The 21,858-nt window shown below is 54.4% G+C and overlaps 3 protein-coding genes across 8 annotated transcripts; 2 read left to right on the forward strand and 1 right to left on the reverse strand.

Annotated features, from left to right (window-relative positions):
- The first annotated feature begins 7 nt into the window (after positions 1–7).
- On the forward strand, positions 8–2,909 carry ASB8 (ankyrin repeat and SOCS box containing 8). The gene is made up of 3 exons (XM_023943322.2): positions 8–715; positions 1,226–1,330; positions 2,013–2,909. The coding sequence occupies exons 1-3, from the start codon at positions 599–601 to the stop codon at positions 2,643–2,645; spliced, it is 855 nt and encodes a 284-aa protein (XP_023799090.1). The 5' UTR covers positions 8–598; the 3' UTR covers positions 2,646–2,909.
- Positions 2,910–3,519: 610 nt separating this feature from the next.
- On the reverse strand, positions 3,520–13,282 carry PFKM (phosphofructokinase, muscle). 5 transcript variants are annotated; one of them, XM_086870468.1, is made up of 23 exons: positions 13,046–13,282; positions 11,994–12,092; positions 11,065–11,138; positions 10,895–10,972; positions 10,408–10,597; positions 9,614–9,779; positions 9,493–9,537; positions 9,297–9,405; positions 9,053–9,148; positions 8,861–8,953; positions 8,640–8,765; positions 8,306–8,370; positions 8,164–8,227; positions 7,746–7,892; positions 6,926–6,996; positions 6,760–6,847; positions 6,444–6,596; positions 5,147–5,311; positions 4,989–5,050; positions 4,664–4,775; positions 4,433–4,532; positions 3,961–4,066; positions 3,520–3,853 (listed from the first exon to the last, which is right to left on the reverse strand). In XM_086870468.1, exons 1-23 carry the CDS (start codon positions 13,185–13,187, stop codon positions 3,706–3,708), a joined length of 2,499 nt encoding a protein of 832 aa, XP_086726594.1. In that variant the 5' UTR covers positions 13,188–13,282; the 3' UTR covers positions 3,520–3,705. The 5 variants fall into 5 exon arrangements, with proteins under 5 accessions (XP_086726594.1, XP_086726595.1, XP_086726598.1 ...); XM_086870469.1 differs by lacking the exon at positions 13,046–13,282 and adding an exon at positions 12,912–13,026; XM_086870472.1 differs by lacking the exon at positions 13,046–13,282 and adding an exon at positions 12,279–13,023.
- Positions 13,147–21,630, forward strand: SENP1 (SUMO specific peptidase 1). Of its 2 annotated transcripts, none has more exons than XM_023943158.2 (16): positions 13,147–14,358; positions 14,999–15,071; positions 15,186–15,282; positions 15,798–15,933; positions 16,192–16,295; positions 16,450–16,685; positions 16,989–17,043; positions 17,201–17,239; positions 17,332–17,416; positions 17,830–17,982; positions 18,161–18,292; positions 18,731–18,934; positions 19,700–19,779; positions 20,201–20,285; positions 20,683–20,778; positions 21,422–21,630. In XM_023943158.2, exons 1-16 carry the CDS (start codon positions 14,284–14,286, stop codon positions 21,482–21,484), a joined length of 1,713 nt encoding a protein of 570 aa, XP_023798926.2. In that variant the 5' UTR covers positions 13,147–14,283; the 3' UTR covers positions 21,485–21,630. The 2 variants fall into 2 exon arrangements, 1 of the variants encoding a protein (XP_023798926.2); XR_015281292.1 differs by having other exon boundaries at positions 14,169–14,358; positions 19,935–20,285.
- Positions 21,631–21,858: the final 228 nt, after the last annotated feature.

Genomic DNA, 21,858 nt, shown 5'->3' on the forward strand with positions numbered 1-21,858 from the left:
TGCCGGTGCTGCACCCCTATTGGTTGTTGGCTCGGTGTGGGTGTAGCCTAAGGGTAAAGCGGAGTTTTTGGGGAAATGGAGGGAATTGGAAAAAATGGGGGAAACTGGGGGGAAATGGAGGGTTCCGAGGTGGTCTGTGGAGGAGGGGGAGGGCTTCCGTCATCTGGGGACAGCGCGGATTGGTGGAAATCCGTTAGCGGGCGCTGCTCAAGGGCGGCCGGTGCTGGGGATTGAAGAAAAGGAATGTAGGGCTGGTACCGACGGGGTCGACGGAGCCGGATTGGTGGCGAAGAGAGTGCGACGGGGCGCCTGAAGGGACGTCACTTCTGGCTAGCGGTATTTCCGCGTCCTGTTTGGCCGGCGGTCGCCGCTGATCCTGGAACGCTCCGGGAGCGTTCTCCCTGGCCCCCCTCCGAAGCTCCTCGGGGTCCCCGGAACCGCCTCAGAACCGCTCCGGAGCCACTCAGAGTTCCTCCGGAACACCCGCGGCTGCACCTCCGCACTCTCCTACGGCTCGGCCCGGGCCGAGCCGCTCCGCCCCGCGGCCGGCGCGGGGCTCGGTGGGGCCGGCCGGGGATGCCGCGGTGCGGCCCACGCCATGTGGTACATCATGCAGAGCATCCAGAGCAAGTACTCGCTGTCCGAGCGCCTTATCCGCACCATCGCCGCCATCCGCTCCTTCCCCCGGGACAACGTGGAGGATCTCATTGGTCGGGTAAGCCCCTGCGACCGGGACATCCCCCCTGCTTCCGCGGCGGGCCGGGCTGCTTGAGTCCCTCGAGCGCTCCGGCTCCCTCTGACGAGCACTGCCGAGCTATCCCCGGCTGTCCCGGTCCCTGCGAAACGACCGTGAGGACTCCCTGGAGGGGTTTTCGGGTCCCGAGAGGAGAAGATCAGGGCATCTCCGGTTGGTTCAGAGACTCCAGGCTTTTCCTTCCTTTTCCGGACCCCCGGGGCTGGGGGGGATCTCCGGGCACGTTTGTTGACACTGCATTGGTAAAACACAACCGGGAGCCGGTATTAAGACCGGGAGTGTCCTTGTGAACGAACCCACGAGATATCTCTTAATTAAGCCCTTCCGAAGGGGTGGGATTTTTCTGACGCCGAGGCAGTTCCTGTCCTGGGCATTTCCTGCAAACCCCCGGGATTTGTGTGAGCTAGCCCTTTCCCATATGGGATAGGAAGGGGGGTGTTCCTCAACCGGAGGGGTTCCTGTGCTCTCCAGGGCGCCGATGTGAACTGCCTGCACGGCACCCTCAAACCCCTGCACTGTGCCTGCATGGTGGCTGATGCCGACTGCGTGGAGCTGCTGCTGCAAAAAGGAGCTGAGGTGAAGCATTGGGAAAACCGAAAACGGGTGGAAAACACTGAGAAGAGGGGTGGGGAAGTCAGGAGGAGCTGATAAGCAGCTAGGGTTAGAGCTGATGGGTTTACGTAGGATTTTGGGAAAAAGTTTCTCCCCCGGTGTCATGGGGGCACAGCCTCCGGGGACTGGGGTTTGGACAATGCTCCCAGCGTAGGGGGGGGATTTTTGAGTCTCCTGTGCAGAGCCAGGGCTTGGATTTGATTATCTTTGTAAGTCCTTTCCAGCTCAGGATACTCCATGGGTTTGTATCCCGTCACAAGGTGGCAGCGGGGGAAGGTTCATTGTGTCAGCAGGGAGAGAAGTTCTGGGCAGGGAGCGAAGGAAGGACAGAAACCTAAATTATTGTGCTGAGCTGTTGGGGAGGGTGAGGGGGGAGAATTAAAACCTAAATGTTTGCACTGAGGTTTTGGGAAAGTGAGGAGGTAGGATTGAAACCTAAATTTTTGCGCTGAGATTCCAGGAGGCTGGGAAGGAAGAATTAAACCCTAAATTAGCTGGATTTTTTACCCTGCTTTCCCCTGTCTGCTGGGCTGAAACCCTCCCTCATTTTTCCTTACGTTTGGGATTTGTGACTTTTGTTCCCTTGCTGCCAGATCCAGCTGCAGGTCCGCTCCCTGACCCCCAGACCTTTTATTTTCTCCCCCAGGTGAACGCCCTGGACGGATACAACCGCACAGCCCTTCACTATGCAGCAGAAAAAGATGAAACCTGTGTGGAGATTTTATTGGAGTATGGAGCCAACCCCAACGCCCTGGATGGCAACAAGGACACGCCGCTGCACTGGGCGGCCTTCAAGAACAACGCCGAGTGTGTGCGGGCTCTGCTGGCCAACGGCGCCCTGGTCAACGCCCTGGACTACAACAACGACACCCCCCTGAGCTGGGCGGCCATGAAGGGCAACCTGGAGAGCGTCAGCGTTTTGCTGGACTTCGGTGCCGAGGTGCGCGTGGTCAACCTGAAGGGCCAGAGCCCCATCTCACGCCTGGTGGCGCTGCTGGTGCGGGGCCTGGGCACGGAGCGTGAGGATTCCTGTCTGGATTTGCTCCACAGAGCCACAGGACACTTTGAGCTGCGCAAGAACGGGAGCCTGCCCTGGGAGGTGGCCCGGGACCCGCAGCTGTGCCAGCGGCTGACGCTGCTGTGCTCGGCGCCTGGCACGCTGCAGGCGCTGTCGCGCTATGCCGTGCGCCGCTCGCTAGGCCTGCGCTTCCTGCCCCAGGCCGTGCAGCAGCTGCCGCTGCCCGCCTGCCTCAAGGAGTACCTGCTGCTGCTCACCTGAGGAAGGGACACCTGCCCTTCCCCCAGATTGGCCCTTGCTTCTGGGACAGGTTTCCTGCTCGCTTCGTGATTCACCGGGTTCGCCTCCGAGGCTTTTGTTCCCCTTGGCCGGCCAGGACCCCGCTGGCCCCTTACACTGCCTTCCTTTCCTCCTCCTGCTCCTTCCATTTTGTCCCCTTTGCTTCTCCCCCTTTCCCCCCCTTTCACCCTCCTGCAATGAACAGTCCCCCTCTGATGGCAAATTATATCCCAGCTGTTGGATTAATCAGTTTTTTCCCTTTTTACGTTTTTTTTTTCCCTTGCGAAAGGAAGGATTCAAAGGAACATTCTCCTTTGAGGAAAAACCCAAGGCGGGAAATTGAGGGCTGGGATGCAGAGAAATCTTGTGGGATATGTTGTCTGGAAATCAAAGATCCGGGTGTTTCTCCAGCACGGAGAGGGAAGTTTCCCCTGTTTATCCATAATTTTTATGCTGCATCAAGAGTGAAACCACCTCAAAAACTAAAGTTTTGCAGGGCTTGAATTCTTGTGGGTCAAGGAAATCTCCACAGAGCTCCACGTGGAGCTGAGGACTTCCCTCCCACTTCCTCAAGCTCTTCCTGAGGTTTCCCACCAGAAATTCACCCTTTGGTGGTGGTTTGGGGGTCTTTTGGGGATCTATTCCAGGATTCAATGGCAGAGCAGCTCTCCAGGGTGAAGCCAAGCAGCTAAAACTGTCATGGTAATTTTCTGGGCAGAACTTGGGGATGAAAGTTCAAATTCCACCTCTTTTATTCTTCTCTGTTACGCTGGGCAGTGAAATACTGAGGATCGGGAGGGATTTGGGGTCAGCGGGATCCAGGTTTAGCTTTCCATGGATTCACAGAAATCTGGAGCACTTGGACAAACACTGAATTTATTGAAACATCTCAATTTTGTGACTTAATCCTAAAAGCCTCAATTCATCATGCCATCGCTTGGGGACCACTTCTCAAAATCCCATAAAATCCCCAAAAAGCCGAAGGCTCTGGGAAAAGAGGATTTCTGGGGTTCCCCAGGGCTGGCGGTGGCAGCTGTCCCTGTCACAGAGGGGCCTCGGGGACCAGGACCTTGCGGGTCAGGTGCTCCAGGTGTGCCGTCTCTGACGTGTCCAGCTCAGTGTTGTACTTGGCCAGGATTTTGAGGATGGGCCGCAGCCTCAACCACCACTGCTCCTTGGGGATGCGGTGCCTGAGGGGACAGGACAGGGGCAGGCTAGGGACATCCCTGGGGATGGATCCCAGGCTTTGTCCCACCTTCCCAGGGCGGGGAAGGGAGGGACAGGGAGGGACACGCACTCAAAATCCGTCTGCTGGCGCAGCTCGGCGATGGGCTGGAACACCAGGCTACGCTTGCGCATCCCCAGCAGGCACGCCGAGTCAGCCGTGTTGGCAAAGATCCGGCCTGTGAGGGACATGGGTATGTTTGGGAACATCCTGATGGTGAGTTGGGAATACTTGGGATCCTCCGGGGTTATGGGAGGGAAGGCTGGGAATGTTTGGGAATCTTCTGGAACGGGGGAGCATCTGGGAGAAGCTGGGAATGTTAGAGATCCTCCTGGAGCAGGGGTTGGGAATGTTTGGCATGCTTCATGGGAGGGTAGGTGTGGAATGTCTGGGACCTTCCAGGAGCATGGCAGGGGAGGTTGAGAACGTTTGGGATCATCCAGGGGTGGGGAACACCCCCTAGGTTAAAATCTGCGGGAGGGCCTTTTGGGAACGTTAAGTCACTCTGGGGTCCCTTTGGGATCCCTGCTCCAGCAGCACCCACCATGCCGAGAGCACTCCTTGATCTTCCCGGTGATCCAGGCCACGGCCTTGGCGCCCATCTTGGTGCCAAAATTCCGATCAAATGGAGTGGGGCTGCCTCCCTGCACCAGGAGAATCCAGGATGAGCTGGGGAAATCCCCCAGACCCTGATCCCGTTCCTTGGAAAATCTCCCAAACCCCAGTCCTATTCCTGGGGGAATTCTCAAACCCTCACCCCCTTCCCAGGGAATACCTGCTGCATGTGCCCCAGGACATTTTTCCGGCAGTCAAAGACCCCTTTGCCCTCCTCGGAGTAGAGGTTGTAGATGAAATCTGTGGTGTAATTCTCATTGCAGCGCTCGTTCCTACAGCAGGGACAGGATCAGGCCCAAATCCCACAATTCATCCCAAATAATTCCACTGGTCCCAAACACCAGCACCACAGTGAGACCCCAAATCTTTCATCCCTAACCCAACACCACAGTGAGACCCCAAATCCCAAGGTCCCAAACCCAATCCATCCCCATGGGAGTGACACAACGTCCCCCCCAAGTCGCCCTGCCAAAGCCAGGGCCCACCTGAGCACAAGTCCCCTCTTCACCGTGGTCTTCATCTTCTCCGTCAGGTGGTCCACGTTGGCCTGCGGGGTCAGGAGGGGGATCAGGAATGGGGGCGGGAATGGAAACCCACTCATTTCACACCAACCTGGTGACACTGGGGACAGGGCTGTCCCCACCTGCAGGTCACGGCTGCTGAAGGGCTCCTCAAAGATGTAGGCAGCGTCGGCGCCTGCCGCCAGCCCGGCCATGGTGGCCAGGTAGCCACAGAAGCCGCCCATGGTCTCGATGATGAACACACGGCGCTTGGTACCCGCGGCTGACTGCTTAATCAGGTCACATGTCTGCAATGGGGACAGAATTTGGGGTCAGGAAAAGGGATTTAGGTCCAGGGGATTTGGGCTGCAGACTGCTTGATCAGGTCACATATCTGCAATAGGGCCGGGTTTGAGGACAGGGGATTGGGATGCCTACCACAGACTTCTTGATCAGGTAACATATCTGAAATGGGCAATTTGGGGTCAAGAAAAACGGTTTAAGGTCAGGAGTGTTAGGGGATTGTAATAAAGAATTGGATGAATAAAAATTCGAAAGAAAAAGTTTAAATAAAGTATATGTAATTGTAAATGATGAAAATATAGAATGAGAAATCCTCCTCCAGGTCGAGGCAGGATTTCTCTTCCAAAGCAACAGATTGCAGCCAAGCACCCAGATAACAATCGCAAGCAGGCACATCAGCCCCGAAAGAATGGGCAGGACACGGGCCATCGAACAAACAAAAGAACGGCCCGGACGAGATATCGCCGAGCCCGAGCACCTCCACCCTGCCCACCTGTGCTGGAGAAATGGAGAAACTAGACAAAGGAAGAAGAGCCAGCCGAGATAGCCATCGGCTCCAGGATGGGTGCCACCACTCCACCCTAATGGCCCGGACCAAAATGATATCAAAAAGACATCCTGGACCTCTTTACATATGAGGAGCCTCTGCCCAACGTCTATTGACTCTATTCTCCGGTGCCAGGAAATCTATTCTTCGAACAATTAAGAACCTCTTAGCAAAGGGTGCCTGCTTGGAATTTGGCCTCGGGACACAAACTTCCTATAAAAACCCAGGCCAAAGGACTCTCAGGCGTGGATTTGGGAGCATCTATACCTTGCGTATAGACCCTGTCCACCCAGCGCTGCGCTGCTTATTTTATTGTGGTTTTTTCTCTTTGTTCGAATTTATTATTGTTTGATAATAAATTTTCTCTTTTATATAACCCGAAATTGCCTTTGCATTTATAACAGGGATTTCCCCTGGGGTCTTAGCGTGGGGATGGTGGTGGGAGAAGTAAGTGCTTTGGGATCAGGTAAATTTGGGGACTTCCACTGGGGTTTCACTATGGTGATAGTGTTTGGGATATGGGATTTGGTGTCTGACTGGTGATGGTATTTGGGATGAGGGGGATTTAGGGGGAATATTTGGGGTCTCACAGTGGTGATGGTGTTGAGGGCGGTGTCGGCACCAATGCTGAAGTCAGAGCCGGGGACGTTGTTGGAGACGGTGGCGGGGACAATGCACATGGGGATGCAGAGCTCCTCGAAGCGTGCGCGGCCCTCCACCAGCTCCATGCCACCCATGAATGCCTGGGGGACAATGGGGACATCAAGGGACAATGCAGAGAGGAGAGGGACACTGAGGACGCTGACCCCACCCTAACCATGCCCCCCTGACCACACCCCAGCCATGCTCTGACTGAGCTGCACTGACCACACCATGCTGACCACACTCTGCCTACATCCCACTGACCTCAAATCCACCAATGATTATGAGTGCATGGATCCCAAACTTGCTGATGTTGGCGCTGATCTCCTCGAAATATTTCTTGGGCAGAGTCCTGGGAAGGGGAAACCCCCCTGGATGAGTCTGACCAGGGTGGGGACTCCAAATGACGCCACACAGGGTGGGGAGTCACCTCTTGGTGCCCAGTTTGGATCCCCCCAGCCCTGTCCAGCTGCCCACAGCATTCCAGCCAATCTCCTCCACCTGGGGGGTGAAACAGGGTTAATGGAGTGTGAGAAGGATCTGGGGTCACACAACATACCCTCAGCCCAATCAGGCCTTATCCCCTCATCATAATGTCCCCTGGCTCAGGGACAGCGGCGGATCAGACCCACAGAGGGGCAGGGGTTTGGACAGGGGTTAAACACCTCCATGCCAAGGAATTCCCATCCCTGCAGGGCCACAACTGCCCCTTCCCAGGCCCTTTTCTTGCAGCCTTTTCCCACAGGGATCTTCCCATTCCAAAATCCAACCCCTCAAATCCATCCTGCACTTCCAAAACTCTCTTCCCACCCTATTTTCCCACTAGGATCTCTCCATTCCAAAACCCTACCCTTCAAATCCATCTCAAATCCCTCAAACCCATCCTGCACTTCTCACCCCCTTTCCCCCCCTCCCCCTTTTCCCTACAGGTGTCTCACCAGCTCAAAATCCATCCCTTCAAATCCATCATGCCCTGGCCACCCCTTTATCCCACAGGCATCTCCCCATCCCAACTCCCTTCCCCCATAGGATCCTCACCCTCATCCCAAATGCCAGCTCTTTGAATCCATCCCAAACCCCATTCCCTTTAGGAATCTCCCCATCCCAAACCCTTTCTTTTCCCACTCTTTTCCCACCCCAATTCCCCTCTGGACCCTCACCATGCTGAAGGCCACAGTCCCTCTAATCCATCCCAACCCCATTCCCAGTAGGATCTCCCCATGCTAACCCCATTTCCTGTAGGGTCTCACCATCCCAAAGGCCAGCCCCTCGAAGCCGTCGTGCACGGCGAGCATGCGGTGGCCGTGGATGAGGCCAATCCTCACTGTTGCCCGCACAGCCGCATTCATCCCCGCAGCTGGAGCGCCCACGTTCATCACGGCCACTGTGTACCCACTCTGGGGACAGGGTCAGGGACACGGGGACAGGGGTCAGTGGGCCTTGGGGACAGCAGTGGATTGGGGTTCCCTGGGGCGGCTCTGGGGACAGTGGTGGGATTGAGGTGTCCTGGGGAGGGATTGGGGTGGGTTTGGGGTGTCCTGGGTTTGGATTTGAGATTGGGATTGGATTGGGGTGGTTTCCATCCCTGGAGTGTCCTGGGATGGAATTGGGGTGTCCTGGGGTGGGATTTGGATGTTCTGGGTTAGGCCCCTCCCCAGTGTCCCCTACCTTGGTGGCAGGTGGGCGGATGTGAGCCAGCAACTTGTAGACATTCCAGTTGTTCTGGAAGCTCCTAAAAATTGGGGAAATTGGGGGTTTGGGACATTTTGATGGTGGGGTCCAGGGACAGGGAAAGGGAGGTGCCACCTACCGGCCCCGCAGCTTCACCGCGTCCTCGAAGCGTCCCTCATTCATGGCCGTGGTGACATCCTTGGTCTGGGGGCAACAGAGGGGGATTGGGATGGGATCTGTCCCTGGGGTGGGATTGGGGTGTCCTGGGGTGGGATCAGGGTGTCTTGGGTGGGACTGGAGTGTTTTGGGAGTGATTTGGGTGGGATTAGGGTGGAATGGGACATCTTTGGGAGGGATTGGGGTGTCCTGGCATGGGATCCATGCCTGGGGTGGGACTGGGGACATCTCAGGTGTGACAACCATCCCTGGGCTGGGTCTGGGGTCACTCTCAGTGTCCCCTCATCCCCACTCACCACCTGGACGCACTCCATGAGGGGCAAACGCACGGCCTGGTTGCCAGACAGACTGACCACGCAGGCTGGTGTGTCTGGCGTCCCCTCCAACAACGCCATCACAGCCTCCACACCCATCCTGCTGGCCTGAGGGGACACGGTGGGTGTCACCTCCCGAGGGGGGCTGTCAGTCACCTCCAGGTCCCCTTGTTTGGGGCTGGGGTGAGGAAGGAGGTGCCCACCAGGATGCGGTCGAAGGCTGAGGGGGTCCCTCCACGCTGGACGTGGCCCAGGATGGTCACCCTGGTGTCATACCCCAGACGTTTCACCACCAGCTGTGGGGACACAGGAGAGTTTTGGGACTGGCCCCAAAGAGGGGCGGGGGGGGCGGGGGAGAACGGATTGTTTCCCCGTGTTCCCCCATCCCCACTCACATTCTTGATGTCGTCCGAGGTGATGGGCTTGCCGTGCTTGTCGATGGCACCCTCGGCCACAATGATGATGTTGAGCCTGGAGCCACCGTCACGGGTCTGGGGGAACACAGGGGTAACAACAGGGATAGGGACAGGGGGAGATCCTCTCTCCATCCATCCATCCATCCATCCATCCATCCATCCCTGTGTCCATCTCTCCCTCCCTCCCTGTGTGTCCACGCCTGTGTCCATCCCACCCTCCCACCTCAGCCAGCCTCCTGCACAGGTGCTCCTCCCAATCGTCCTTGGGGGGTGACTCGGGGATGAAAACCCAATCGGCGCCGCAGGCCAGGGCTGTGATCAGTGCCAGGTACCTGAAACCGGGCCAAAAACAGCTTTTGAGCCACTTCCCCCAATTTTTGGGGTAACAAAAACCCCTCCCAAATGCCTTCAGGACATACCCACAGTGCCGCCCCATCACCTCCAGCACGAAAGTCCTCTGGTGGCTGCAGGGACAAGAAAGTGTCATTCACCCAAAACAGGGACAGCGGGGCTTGGGGACAAAAAGGGTGTTCCTGTCACCTCTGCGCTGTGGTGGTGATGGCATCCACGATCTCCATGATGCGGTGCAGTGCTGAGTCGGTGCCGATGGTCATGTCAGTGCCACAGAAGTCGTTGTCGATAGAGCCCACCATGCCCACGATGTTCAGATAGCTCGAGCGCTGCGCCTCCTCTGCCGTGATGCCACCTGGGGAAAGGGTGGGCAGGAGGGGGATGTCACCCCCAGATGGTCACTCAGGGGGTAGAGGTGTCACACAGATTGTTAGGGAGGAAAACGCTCAACTTTGGGTGACAAAACCCCATCTTTTTGCGTAGGACACCTTGATTTTGCAACTAAAACTCCTTTGGAATCAGACCTTTCCATACCTGGTCCCTTTTCCTGATGTGGGACCTCCCCAGAATGTCCCCTCAGAGGGAAGCGGTGCCACAAATTTTTGTTTTGTTTTGGGGGAAAACTCTTGAAGTTTTGAGTGCCACATCCTGATTTTTTGAACCACACCCTCTTTTCCCTCTGTGCCCCCCCGCCTTAAGACATCTTCAATAGTGCTCCAAACCTCCATAATTAGGGGGGGAAAAAACAATTTTTTAGTTTGATTTGGAACCAAACCTTTCCACACCCCCTGGTCCCTCTGTGTTCCCCCTCCAAAGTGTCCCCGAGGGGAGCAAAGGTGCCCTAAACTTCCATAATTAGGGGAAAAAACCACATTTTTGTGTGCCAAAACCCGAATTTTCGTTTGATTTTAAACCCAAACATTTCTCTTTTGACCCCAACCCTTTCTCTGCCCCCTCCCTCACCCCGGGATGGCCCCCCGTACCTGTTTTGAGCAGCTCTGCCAGCAGCCCGCCCCACTCGGCGCGGAAGGTGTCGGCGCCGGTGAGGCTGCCGTCGCCGCCGATCACGCACAGGTTGGTGATGCCACGCTTGGCCAAATTCCGCGCGGCGCGGAGTCGCCCCTCGCGCGTGCGGAAATCCTGGCAGCGCGCGCTGCCGATCACCGTGCCGCCCTGCAGACGGCGGGGGTGGGTGGCCTTGGGGCTGTCTGTCTGCTCATCCCTCTGTCCGTCCACCCATCCCACCCCTGTGTCATCCCCGCGTCCGTCCCCGTGTCCATTCCTGTGTTCGCCCCTCCCTCCGTCCCGCCCCCCGTCCCCCCGTCCCAGCTCTCGTTTTGGTTCATTTTCTGCGGAGCCTGGGCTCAGACTGGGACCAGTGAAGAGCACACCCAGTGCCCCCCCTGCCCGGGCGGGGATCCCCCAGTGTCCCCCTGTCGTCCCCCCCCCGTCCCTGTCTGTGTCCCTCACCAGCTGCAGCATGCTGGACACGCTGTCCCACGTGGCTTCCTTGATGTGGTCGCCGCCGTCCACCAGGCCCTGGTAGCCCTGGGGGGACAGAGTGGACAGTAGTTAAATGACACCTTTTCCCAAATTTAGGGACGAGGACGTAGGATTTTGGGATTGAGGCTGGCACTGACCTCACACACGAAGAACACCCTGGCCCCGGTGTAGATCCCCACGCGCACCACGGCGCGCACGGCCGCGTTCATGCCTGTGAGACACCGCGGTCACTCTGTCACCCCCACCAAACAGATTCGGGGACATCCCCAAAGCTGTCACCTCCCCCCCACTCAGCCCTGCAGCTGCCACCCCCAGGGGACACCCCCAAAACCACCCTCAAAGCTGTCATCCCCATCTCCCCCCCAGCTGCCACCCCCCTGAGAACACCCCAAATCCACCTCCCCACCCCCTCGCGTCTCCCCCCTCGCAGCTGCCACCCCCTGGGTTATTTTTGCCCCGGTGACCTTTGGTGGCAGCAGGTGACAAACTCGGCGGGGGAGGGGACACTCCGGGGGGGCCCCCTGGCTTGGCACCCCCCCCCATGTCCGTCCACCCCCCATCTTTTGGACCCCCAGAAAAATCCCAAATTTAGGGATGAATTCTTAGAATTTTGGGCAATCCCGAGTGTTTTGGTTCGGTGCCAAAGTGCCACCGGTGTCCCCTTGGAGTCCCCTCCCCGAATTTTGTCACCGCTGCTCTCCACTGTTATCGCAAAACTCCCCCGGAGCTCTGCTCGACCCCAAAATTCCCCCCAAGGTCATTCCCAAAACCTCAATCCAGGGAAAACCCCAATGATTGTGGGCTCAAAATCCGGATTTACACCCCAAAAGGAGCGGGTTTAGGGATTTGGGGGGAATTTCGGGAATATTTGGGGCAGGGGTTTTAGGTTCCCAGGGATTTCGGGATCCAGGGGGATTTGGAAAGTTTTGGCGGGAGGGGAGGGGGGAGAAATTCTGGGGGATTTGTGGGGATTTATAGGGATCTGGGGCAGGGTTTTGGATCCCGGGGATTTTGGGGTCACGGGGATTTGGGATCCTGGAGATTTGGGGGGTCGGGGTCCCCTTACCCTGCGCGTCCCCCCCGGAGGTGAGGACGGCGATGGCTTTGCCGACCCCCAGGGTCTCGGTGTGCCGGGATCCCTCAGGGCTCGGGGGCATTTTCCTGCCTGGAAAAAATCGGGAAATTCGGGCGAATCCCAAGGCGGGAAGGACGGCTCTGTCCCTCCGGGTGGCGCTGCCAGCGCAGAGTGGCACCGCTGGGGGAGGAACACGGGGACAGGGACACCGGGACAGCCCTGCTGCCACCGCTAGGACACTCCCGCCCCGGGGGGGTGCTCTGGGGGACTCCTTACTGGGGCCAGTTTGTCTTCGTTACTGGTCCCATTCTCTATTCCCTGCTGACGCCAGTCTGTCCTTACTGGTCCTAGTCTGTCTTTACTGGTACCGGTTTGTCCTCCTTACTGGTGCCAGTCTGTCTTTATCGGTGCCAATCCTGTGTCCTTACCGGGGCCAATCTGTCTTCACTTGTCTCAGTCGTCTCAGTCCCTGTTCCCAGTGGGAGCTGCTGTGTCCTCCTTACTGGTTCCAGTTTGTCTTTATTGGTCCCAGTCTGCATACCCCGTGGCCACTGGTCTGCTCTCTTTACTAGTGCCAATTTATCCTCCTTACTGGTGCCAGTCTGTTCTTACTGGTTCCAGTCCATATTCCCTGTGGGAGCTGCTCTGCACTTCTTACTCGTGCCAGCCTTCTTTCCTGGTTGGTCCCAGACTGTCCTTACTGGTGCCAGTTTGTCCTCCTTACTGGAGGGCTGGTGCCACACGGTCCTTACTGGTTCCAGTCTGCATTCCCGGTTCGTCCCAGTTTCTATTCCCTGTGGTTACTGGTCTGCCCTCCTTATTGGTCCCAGTCCATCCTTACCAGTCCCAGTCTGTGTTCCCTGTGGACTTGTTCTGCACTCCCCACTGGTTCCAGACTGCTTTCCTTACTGGTCACAGTTCCCGTTCCCTGCCGCTGCCTCTCCCGGCTCCAGTTCAGAGCCGGCCCCGGTCCGCGGGCGTTACTGGTGCCCATCCGGGGCCGTTACTGGTGCCAGTCCCCACTGCCCACTGGGAGCACTGACCTGCGGAGCGCCGCCGGCTCGGGGCGGGGGGGAGGAAAGACAGGAGGAGGAGGAGGAGGAGCGCGGCCAAGGAGAGGGCGGCCGGGGCCAGGAACCGACTCAGCCCCGGAGACAGCACCGGAGACACCGGGAGCGCCGTCATGGCCCGGGGACAGTTCCGGGGACAGCTCGAACAGTGCCACCATGGCCCGGGGACACGGGCTGGGCCCTGGGAGTGGCGGCGGGGAGCGGTGTAACGGGATCGGGGTAACGGGATCGGTCGTGATGGGATCGGCTGTAACAGGAGCGGCTGTAATGGGATCAGAGTAATGGGATCGGCTGCAGGGACCGGCTATTATGGGATTGACTGTAATGGCATTAGCTATTATGGGATCGGCTGTACTGAGATTTGCTGTAGAGTCCAACTATTGTGGGATTGACTCTAACGGGATCGGTTCTAATGGGATCCTTTATTATGGAATTGGCTGTAACAGTTTCGGATGTAGGGACCAGCTGTAACAGGACTGACCACAGGAAGAAACTGGAATGGATCAGCTGGAATGGGATCGGTTGCAGGGACAAGCTGGAATGGGGTACACACATAGAGAGTGACCCCCTGTACGATGACATCCCCACAGGGTGATGCCTTATGTGGATCTATATTCCACCCACCCCCCTCCCCCCAACGGGGTGACACCCCTATAGGGTGACCTGCACACACAGAGTGACTCCCTATACGGTGACACCCCCCGCCCGGGGTGACCATGGTCCTCAAAGGGTGACCATCACCCCCAGGGTAATCCCCTATAAGGCTACAGACCCCAGAGAATGACATCCCCACAGAGTGATCCCTATAGAGTCACATCCTCTAGACAATGACAAGCCCGCAGGGTGATCCGTATAGGGTCACAGCCCCGTCCAGGGCCACCTCTGCGCTGCCACTTTGGACCTCCAAGCCGCCAGGGGCCGGTCCCTTCTCCAAGCAGCGCGCCGCTCGCTCCCCCGATCTTCACTCCATTTCCGGCGGCGCCTAACCCCTGGCGTTCACTTCCGCTTCCGCCGCCTCCTCCTCGCGGCCGCCGCCGAGCCCGGGAGAACCGCGCGCGCTCGGGACGCTTCCGGTCCGACTTCCGCTTCCGGTTGAGCGACCGGGCCGGCTGAGGGGAGCGAAGCGGCGGCGGCTCCGCTCCCGGAGCAGGCTCCCGGCGGCTCCTCGCACCGGCCCTTCCCCGTGCCCGGTTCTGGCGGCGCTGCCCCCGATGAGGATGGAGGCCCGGGAGGCGGCGCGGGCCCGACCCGGTTCGGCCTTCAAGGGCTTGGTCGCCGAGAGCAAGGTGCGGAGCGGGGCAGCGGCCGGGGGGCTGCGCCATTCCCGGGCCCCTTTCCCACGGTGCCGGAGCCCCCGACTCCTTCCCTCATGGAGTTACGACAGGGTTTGCGCGGGAAGCTGATTTTGGGAATGTTTGGGACAATTGCCCCATCCCAGGGTGCTCCTGCGACACTTCCAGCCGCGGTTTCTGTGGAAAACAACCTGAAGACCCCAAAAGTCGAATCCCAAACCCGTTTTGGCGTTTTTCCGCTTCCTGACGTGGGAATTCCGCCTGGAATTTGCCTGGAATGGGGAGCCCACGTGTGGGATCCGCGCCGGAGCTGACGGCAGAGCTGCGAAATTCAGGATTTTTCCATAAATTCTCTCTATAAAATATGGGAGTTGTGCGTTCTGGGATTTCTGACCTTTAGGAGCTGTGAATTTGGGAGTTGGGAGTTTTAGGAATTGTGAACTTAAGGAGTTTTGCGTTTTGGGAGCTGTGATCATTAGGACATGTGACCTTTAGGAATTGTGAATTCCTGCCACTATTCCCAACCAACCCCGGGAACACCTTTCCTTTTTCCCTATAATTTTCCTGGATTCCTCCCTGACATTTTCCCACTTCTAACTAAAATATAGGAATTTTCCCCACTTTTTTTTCCCAGTTTTTCCCCCCCAAACTCAGCAGCTTCTCCTGCCCTGCCGGGAACTCCTCCTGCTCCCTCAGCTACATCCCAGGTGAGTTTTCCCTCTGGAATTTGGGACTTGGGGCTGTTTTCCCTAAAAACAACCCTGGGAGAAGGGGAAATTGTTGTGGTTTTTTTGAGGAATTCCTGGTGTTTTTCCCCTCAGAAATTCCTGAAAGGTTCCCAGGAGCCAATGGGCAGTGGAGGAGCTCCAAGCCCCGTGGGAGCCGAGGCTCATTCCTGGAGACACGGAAAAATTCCAGGTGGGTATGGTAGATTCTGGATTTCCAGGTTTTATTTGATAATTTAGTGGGGGGTTTATTTTGGATTTTGGAGTTTTGTGATTTGAGGATTTTTTTTGGGATTCTCGGGATTATTTTGGGGATTTTAATTTCTTATATTTGGGGATTTTTGGACAGGTTTTATTTGGGATTCTGGTTATTTGCGGGACGATTTTTGAGATTTTTTTGTGGGGTTGGGGATTCTTGGCATTTCATTTTATTTGGGAGTTTTGAACGGGGTGGGATTTTTGGGATTTATTTTGGGGTTTGGGGATTTTTATTTTTTTTTTTTATTTTATTTTTTTTTGGTTTTGGGAAGGGAGGGTTGGGGATTTTATTTGGGATTTTGAGGATTCTCTGGGGGATTTTTGGGGGTTTTATTTGGAATTTTGGGCATTTCATCTGTCTTTTTGTGCCATGTTTTGTGATTTTATTGGTGATTTTGAATCTATCTGTGGGATTTACAACAAACCTAAGGTGCTTTTCCCTCCTTCCAGTGGGAATTCCAGCACTTTTGGGGGAAAATCCGCCCTCCACGGAGCCTCTTTCCCTCTCAAGCCAGCCCTGAGCCCCTCCTGGAGTCGCCGCAGCCCCAAGAAGGCCCCGCGGCGCTTCCTGAGCACAGCCGAGGAGGTGATGGGGCCGGGAATGAGAAATCTGAGGAAAACCCAGGGTTTCCTGGGATCGGGGGTTCAGGCAGAGCTGGGGGCACTGCTGGGGGTAAACGTGAAATTCTTGGGGTTTTCCAGCCCTAAATCCCAATTCTTTAGAGTTTTTCTCGTTGGCTGCCTTCATGGAATCCCACCAGACCCCTGAATTTGGGGGAAGTCTCTTGGGATTAGTGAATCCCAAGATTTTGACAGGAGTTTTTACCATGGTCTTTCCCTGCAGACAGTGCGGGAGGAGGAGCGGGAGATTTACCGTCAGCTGCTGCAGATGGTGACCGGGAAGAGATTCTCCAGCTGCAAACCCTCCCCACTGCTGCCCTTCCAGCTGTGAGTTGGGAATATCTCGAAAAACTCTCCCCAAATCCCTCAAAATCACCAAAGACCCTGCCCAAATCCCAGATCTCTCCAAAAACTCTTCCCTAATCCCAAATCTCCGGTCTTTTCCTGGGAATTTCCCTAACTGAGGTTTTTTTTTTTGCAGCTCCCGCTGTCCCCGTTCCAGCCCCTCCCTGCCCCAAGAGGCTTCCAGGGATGATCCCGAGGCGCTGGAAAGTCACAAAATTCCGGGTCCTGTTCAGTGTCCCACGCAGCTGCCCCAGAATTCCCAAAATCCCCCCCTGGGCCCCTCTTCAGGGTTTCCTGGGGGGTTCCAGCCCCGGAATTCCGTGGCCCCGCAGCAGCAGGAGGAGGAGCCTGTGGCCGGGGCGCAGAGTGAAGGTAAAGATTCCCAAGAATTCCAGGAAAATAGCCCCAAAAACTGCAGAAAGTCCCCCCAAAATACCAAAATCCCAAATAAAACAAAAAACAAATCCCCCAAAATATCCCAAAACCTCCCAAAATCCCAGATGAATCCCAAAAATTCCCCAATTCCTAAACAAAATGAAAACCAAATTCTAAATAACCCCAAATCCTGGGAAAGGGATTTAAATTCCCTGGCCATTCCGGGGTTTTTATTGGGGATCAGGCAGGATTTGGGGTGGGAATAGAGGGGGACAAAATTGCCATTTTTCCCGTTTTTAGGGTCAGATTCTGTCATTTTGCTCAAGGTCAAGGATTCCAGGACTCCAGCTCCAAGGTGAGGGGTGGGAAACGGGACAATTTGGGGGGGATTTTGAGGGACACAGGGAGGTGACTATGAAGAGGGGCAGGGTGAGAATTCGGGAAATGAGGGAATTCTGGGGAAATTCTGGGATTTTTGGTCAGTTCCAACCCTCCTTTCTCCCACTTTCCAGCCTCCCCTTCTTCCAGGCAGAGCTATGGATCAAAGAGCTGTGAGTTAATATCCCCTGCTCCCTTTTCCTGGGAAAAACCAAAATCCTGATGTTTTAAATCAATTTTTCCATGAAAATTCTGGCTTTTCCAGGACCAGTGTTTATGATTCCCGAGCCAGAGAGAGGTGGAGGCAGATTGAAGAGCAGAAAGCTCTGGCCCTGCAGCTCCAGAGCCAGGTGAGAATTACATGGAAAAACACTCTGGACTGGGAAAATTAGGGGTAAAAAGGTGGAAAAATTGGAAAAAACAGGAAAAATCAACTTTTTTGAGGCCTTTGTGCTTTCCAATCCTGGAATAAACAGCAAAGAAAAGAGGGGATGTTGTTCCAGATTGGAAATTATGGGAGATTTTGGTACTGGGAGGGTGGTCAGGGCATGGAAAAGGGGTCAGAATCCATGGAAATTGGGAAAAAATGCAGGTGTGGCACTTGGGGACAGGGTTGGTTGGCTCTGGAAGGGTTAATTCTGTGCTCCTGGCGGTTTTTCCCAATTGTCTTGGTCCCAAATCCTCCTTTTCCCCAATCCCAAATGTCTCCCTGAGGAGAATCCCTGATCCCAAACCTCTCATTCCCAAATCTCTGCTATCGCAGCGTCTCCAGGAGCGGGAGCGCTCTGTGCAGGACTTGGTGGATCTGCACCTCCGAGTACCCCTGGAGAAGGAGATCCCGGTGTCCGTGGGGCCGGAGGGACCGGAGCGTGCCCGGGCGGGCCAGGGAGACGAGGAATTCCCTGAAATCACTGAGGTGGGGCTGGTGGCCAGGAGAAAGGGAAACGTTAATGGAGTTCCTGAGGGTGGGCACAGGAATGGAGCCCTGCGCCCTCAGCCCATTGAATTCGTGGTTTAAGGGGGAAAGAATAAATTTGGGATTAAATCCTTGTGGATTTGGGGTCAGGAAAAGCAGGAATTCTGCCTCCCCACAGGAAATGGAGAAGGAAATCAAGAGCATTTTCCGAGGAGGGAACCAGGACGAGGTGCTGAGTGAGGCTTTCCGCCTGACCATCACCAGGAAGGACATCCAGACCCTCAACAACCTCAACTGGCTCAACGACGAGGTGAAAACCCCAAAATTCCCCATTCTCCACCAGTTCCGGCAGCTTGGAAGGGAAAAGTGGATGGGTTTGGTGTGGGCTGGGATTCCCACCCTGGAGTAGTAAATCCATGGGGAAAGCTCTATAAAATAAAAATAGTTTATGTGGGGAATTAATGATGGTGGGAAGATGGGGGTTGATGTGAACAGGGAAAACAACAAATAAATACAGACTTAAATAAAGGCAGATTCCTAAAAATCCTTGGATTTTTCTGGAATGTTTTAATAATATGGAGCTACTGCAAACCTCCCTGGGTTTTTTGAAGGTTTTAATGCAATTTCTGCTTTTTGGGGGCTTGTTCCCAAACTTTACACAGGGCCACAAATCTAAACCCTGTGATAAAATAAATAAAAATGTATAAAAAAATCAAAAATCCTGTCTATTTTTCCTTTCTTTTGCCAGATCATCAATTTCTACATGAATTTGCTGATGGAGAGGAGCAAGGAGAAGGATTTGCCTGCTGTCCATGCCTTTAACACCTTTTTCTTCACCAAATTAAAGACTGCGGGGTACCAGGCTGTGAAAAGATGGACAAAAAAAGTGGATATTTTCTCTGTGGATCTGCTCCTGGTGCCCATCCACCTGGGAGTGCACTGGTGCCTGGCTGTGAGTGCCTGCACTATCCCGAAAAATCCTTGCTTTGGGATTTAGGGACTGAAGGTTGTTGGTTTTGGGTGATGCTGAGGGGAAAAGTTGGTGTTTGTGGCTCAAATCTGAGTTTAAAGGGAAATACAAAGCTAGGAAACAGCTTTTTGTGGCGTTTTTGGTCCTTAAATTCAGCTTGGAGATCATTTAGTGGAATTTATTCCCTTGGGAAGATCTGATTTCCCCGTTCCCACCAGGTCCCAGTGCCACAGGTTCTTGTTAGAGAGATTTAGGCCACAGATATTTCACTTTCCCCCCTCCTTTGTCCCATCCCCTCCCTTGGCTCCTGCAGGAATTTTCAGGTCCTTTAGCAAAAGCGTCCTCAATTTATTAATTCCTGCTTAAATTGTTAATTAATTCCACAGAAAAGAGGTAATTTCCAGCACAAACGATGTGGGAATGGGGAGGGCAAGCATCGAAAACCACCCAGACTGGGGCTTGGAAAGGAGGGGCAAAATCGCTGTAAACCTGTGGGAGGAATATCAGGAATAACAACAATAGTAAATAATAGTAAGTCATAATAAACAATAATATTAGAGGCTGATTTAGACTTTCAGGGATTAAAAACACAGCAGAAAATGGGGATTTTGGGGGGAAATCCTTCTCTGAAGGAAATAATAATAATTTATTATTATTATATAAAATAATAATCTGAATTTTTTTTGCTGGCAAGGAGAATCCATTATTTATTTTTTTTCCCATTTTAAAGAATCTTTCTCTGTACAGGTTGTGGATTTCAGGAAAAAAACCATCACCTACTATGATTCCATGGGGGGGATCAACAGTGAGGCCTGCAGGATCCTACTGTGAGTAAAATCCCTTCCCTGGGAAAATCCCATTCCTGTTTCCCTGATCTTGGGAGCAGCGACTGCCCATTTGTGGGCCCTCTGTAGTCATTTTTAGGTCCCTTTTTGGTCATTTTTTTGGGCTCCTTTAGAGTCATTTTTGCTTCCTTTTTCAGGCTCATTCTCCCCTTCCAGGACCTGGAAAATTCCTGCTCTTCCCTGGAATTCTCTTCCACAAATCCCAGGAATTCTTTCACTTTTTTTTTTTTTTTTTTTTTTTTCCTCATGAGATTTGGCCTCTCCTGATCCAATTTTACATTTCTGGGGGGGATTAATTTATAAATCCCACCCCTGAATACCTTTGGGAATGGCCAAACAGAGGAAAACCTCATCATTCCCATTTTTCCATGAATTCCAGCTTTTCTCTCTCCTTTTCCCACAGGCAGTACTTGAAACAGGAAAGTTTGGATAAGAAAAGGAAGGAATTCGACACCAATGGATGGGCCCTGCTGAGCAAGAAGAGCCAGGTTTGGACACCCCAGAACTTAAAAAAATTTGGGGTTTCCTTGGATTCCTGGCCCTTTTTTGGGCCCCTTTCCCCTCAGGGCTTCATGGGAAGAAAAGGAGGGAACAAATCCCAGGTCTTGATAGAGGAAATCTTCCACAAGGATGAGATCAAGGGGAAGGCTTTAGGTGGGATTTGGGGAAGGTGAAAATGCAAGAAATACTGGAATTCTGCGACCTGTGCAGCCCAAAAAATTCTGGAGTTCTGGGACCTTTCTGGGTTTACCAGCAGCAGGTTCCACCGGAATTTCCCCCAGATTTCACTGGGATGTCAGGCATTTTGAGGATTTTCCTGGCCTGGGGGTTTGGGGGATGGGGGAATGTGGGAATTTGGGAATGTTGATTCCTGTTTTTCCGCAGGAGATCCCGCAGCAGATGAACGGCAGCGACTGCGGGATGTTTGCCTGCAGATACGCCGAGTGCATCTCCAAGGACAAACCCATCAACTTCACCCAGGTACCTGCACTCCAGGGGCTGCAATTCCCACATTCCCAGATTCCCTGGCTTGCAAACCCCCCAGGGCCAGGAGAATCCCAAAAATCCCCAAAATTCCAGTGAAGTTTGGGGGAAATTCCAGCATTGCTCACCCAATCCCAAGGAAATCCCATCTTATTTGCCATTTCCAGTCCCCCACAGGGAATTGTCCCTAAATCCCTCTCCCAAGTCCCTGGGAAAATCCCCCAGTGCCAGGGAAAATCCCAAAAGTTCCCCCCAAAATCTGGCACAAATCCCCCATTCCTCCCCAAAATCCCAAGAAACTCCTGGGTTATTCCCCATTCCCAACCTCCAGGATTATCCCACTTCCTTCCTCCAGCATTCCCAGATCCCAACATTCTCAAATCTCCTCAGGTCCCAGACCCCCAAGGCCAGGAAAACCCAGAACTCCCCAAAATCCCAGCAAAATCTGAGATAAATTTCAGACATTTCTTGCCTGAGTCCCAAGAAATGCCCACTTTTTCCCTCATTCCCACAACCCCAAAGCCCCAAATTTCCTCCTTTCCCCCAATTTTCCATGGGGAAAAAAGCGTGAATCCAGCCCTGGACAAGCAAACCCTGACCAAAATTCCCATTTCCCCCCCCCCTCCCAAAATTTACAAAGCAACACATGCCCTACTTCCGAAAGAGGATGGCCTGGGAAATCCTGCACAGGAAGCTCCTCTGATGCCGGAAAAGCCCCGAAATTCCATGGACTTGGATCAGAAGAATCCCAGGATTCTCCTCGGGATGCAGCCAGGGAACTCCGGGTCCTGCTCTTCCCAAACCGCCCCCCTCCAGATCTGGGGGGGAATAGAAAAGTTTGGAAGCACAGCTGGGATTTTTTTGGAGTTTTTTTCCCTCTTTCTTGGGATTCCAGAATCGATTGTCCCACTTTTCCGTCTGCTGGGATGGGGAAATTTGGGAATTTTGGGGTTTTTGGAGCTGGATTTTTGGGAAAAGGGAGTTGCCTCCATGCATTTGGGTTGAAAAAATTCAGATTTGGGTAAAACGGGAAGGGTTTGGTTCTGGAGGGAATTTTTGGGGATCAGTCCCATTTTT

The sequence above is a fragment of the Cyanistes caeruleus genome, chromosome 32, assembly GCF_971803275.1.
Source record: "Cyanistes caeruleus chromosome 32, bCyaCae1.hap1.1, whole genome shotgun sequence".
NCBI classification, from domain to species: domain Eukaryota; kingdom Metazoa; phylum Chordata; class Aves; order Passeriformes; family Paridae; genus Cyanistes; species Cyanistes caeruleus.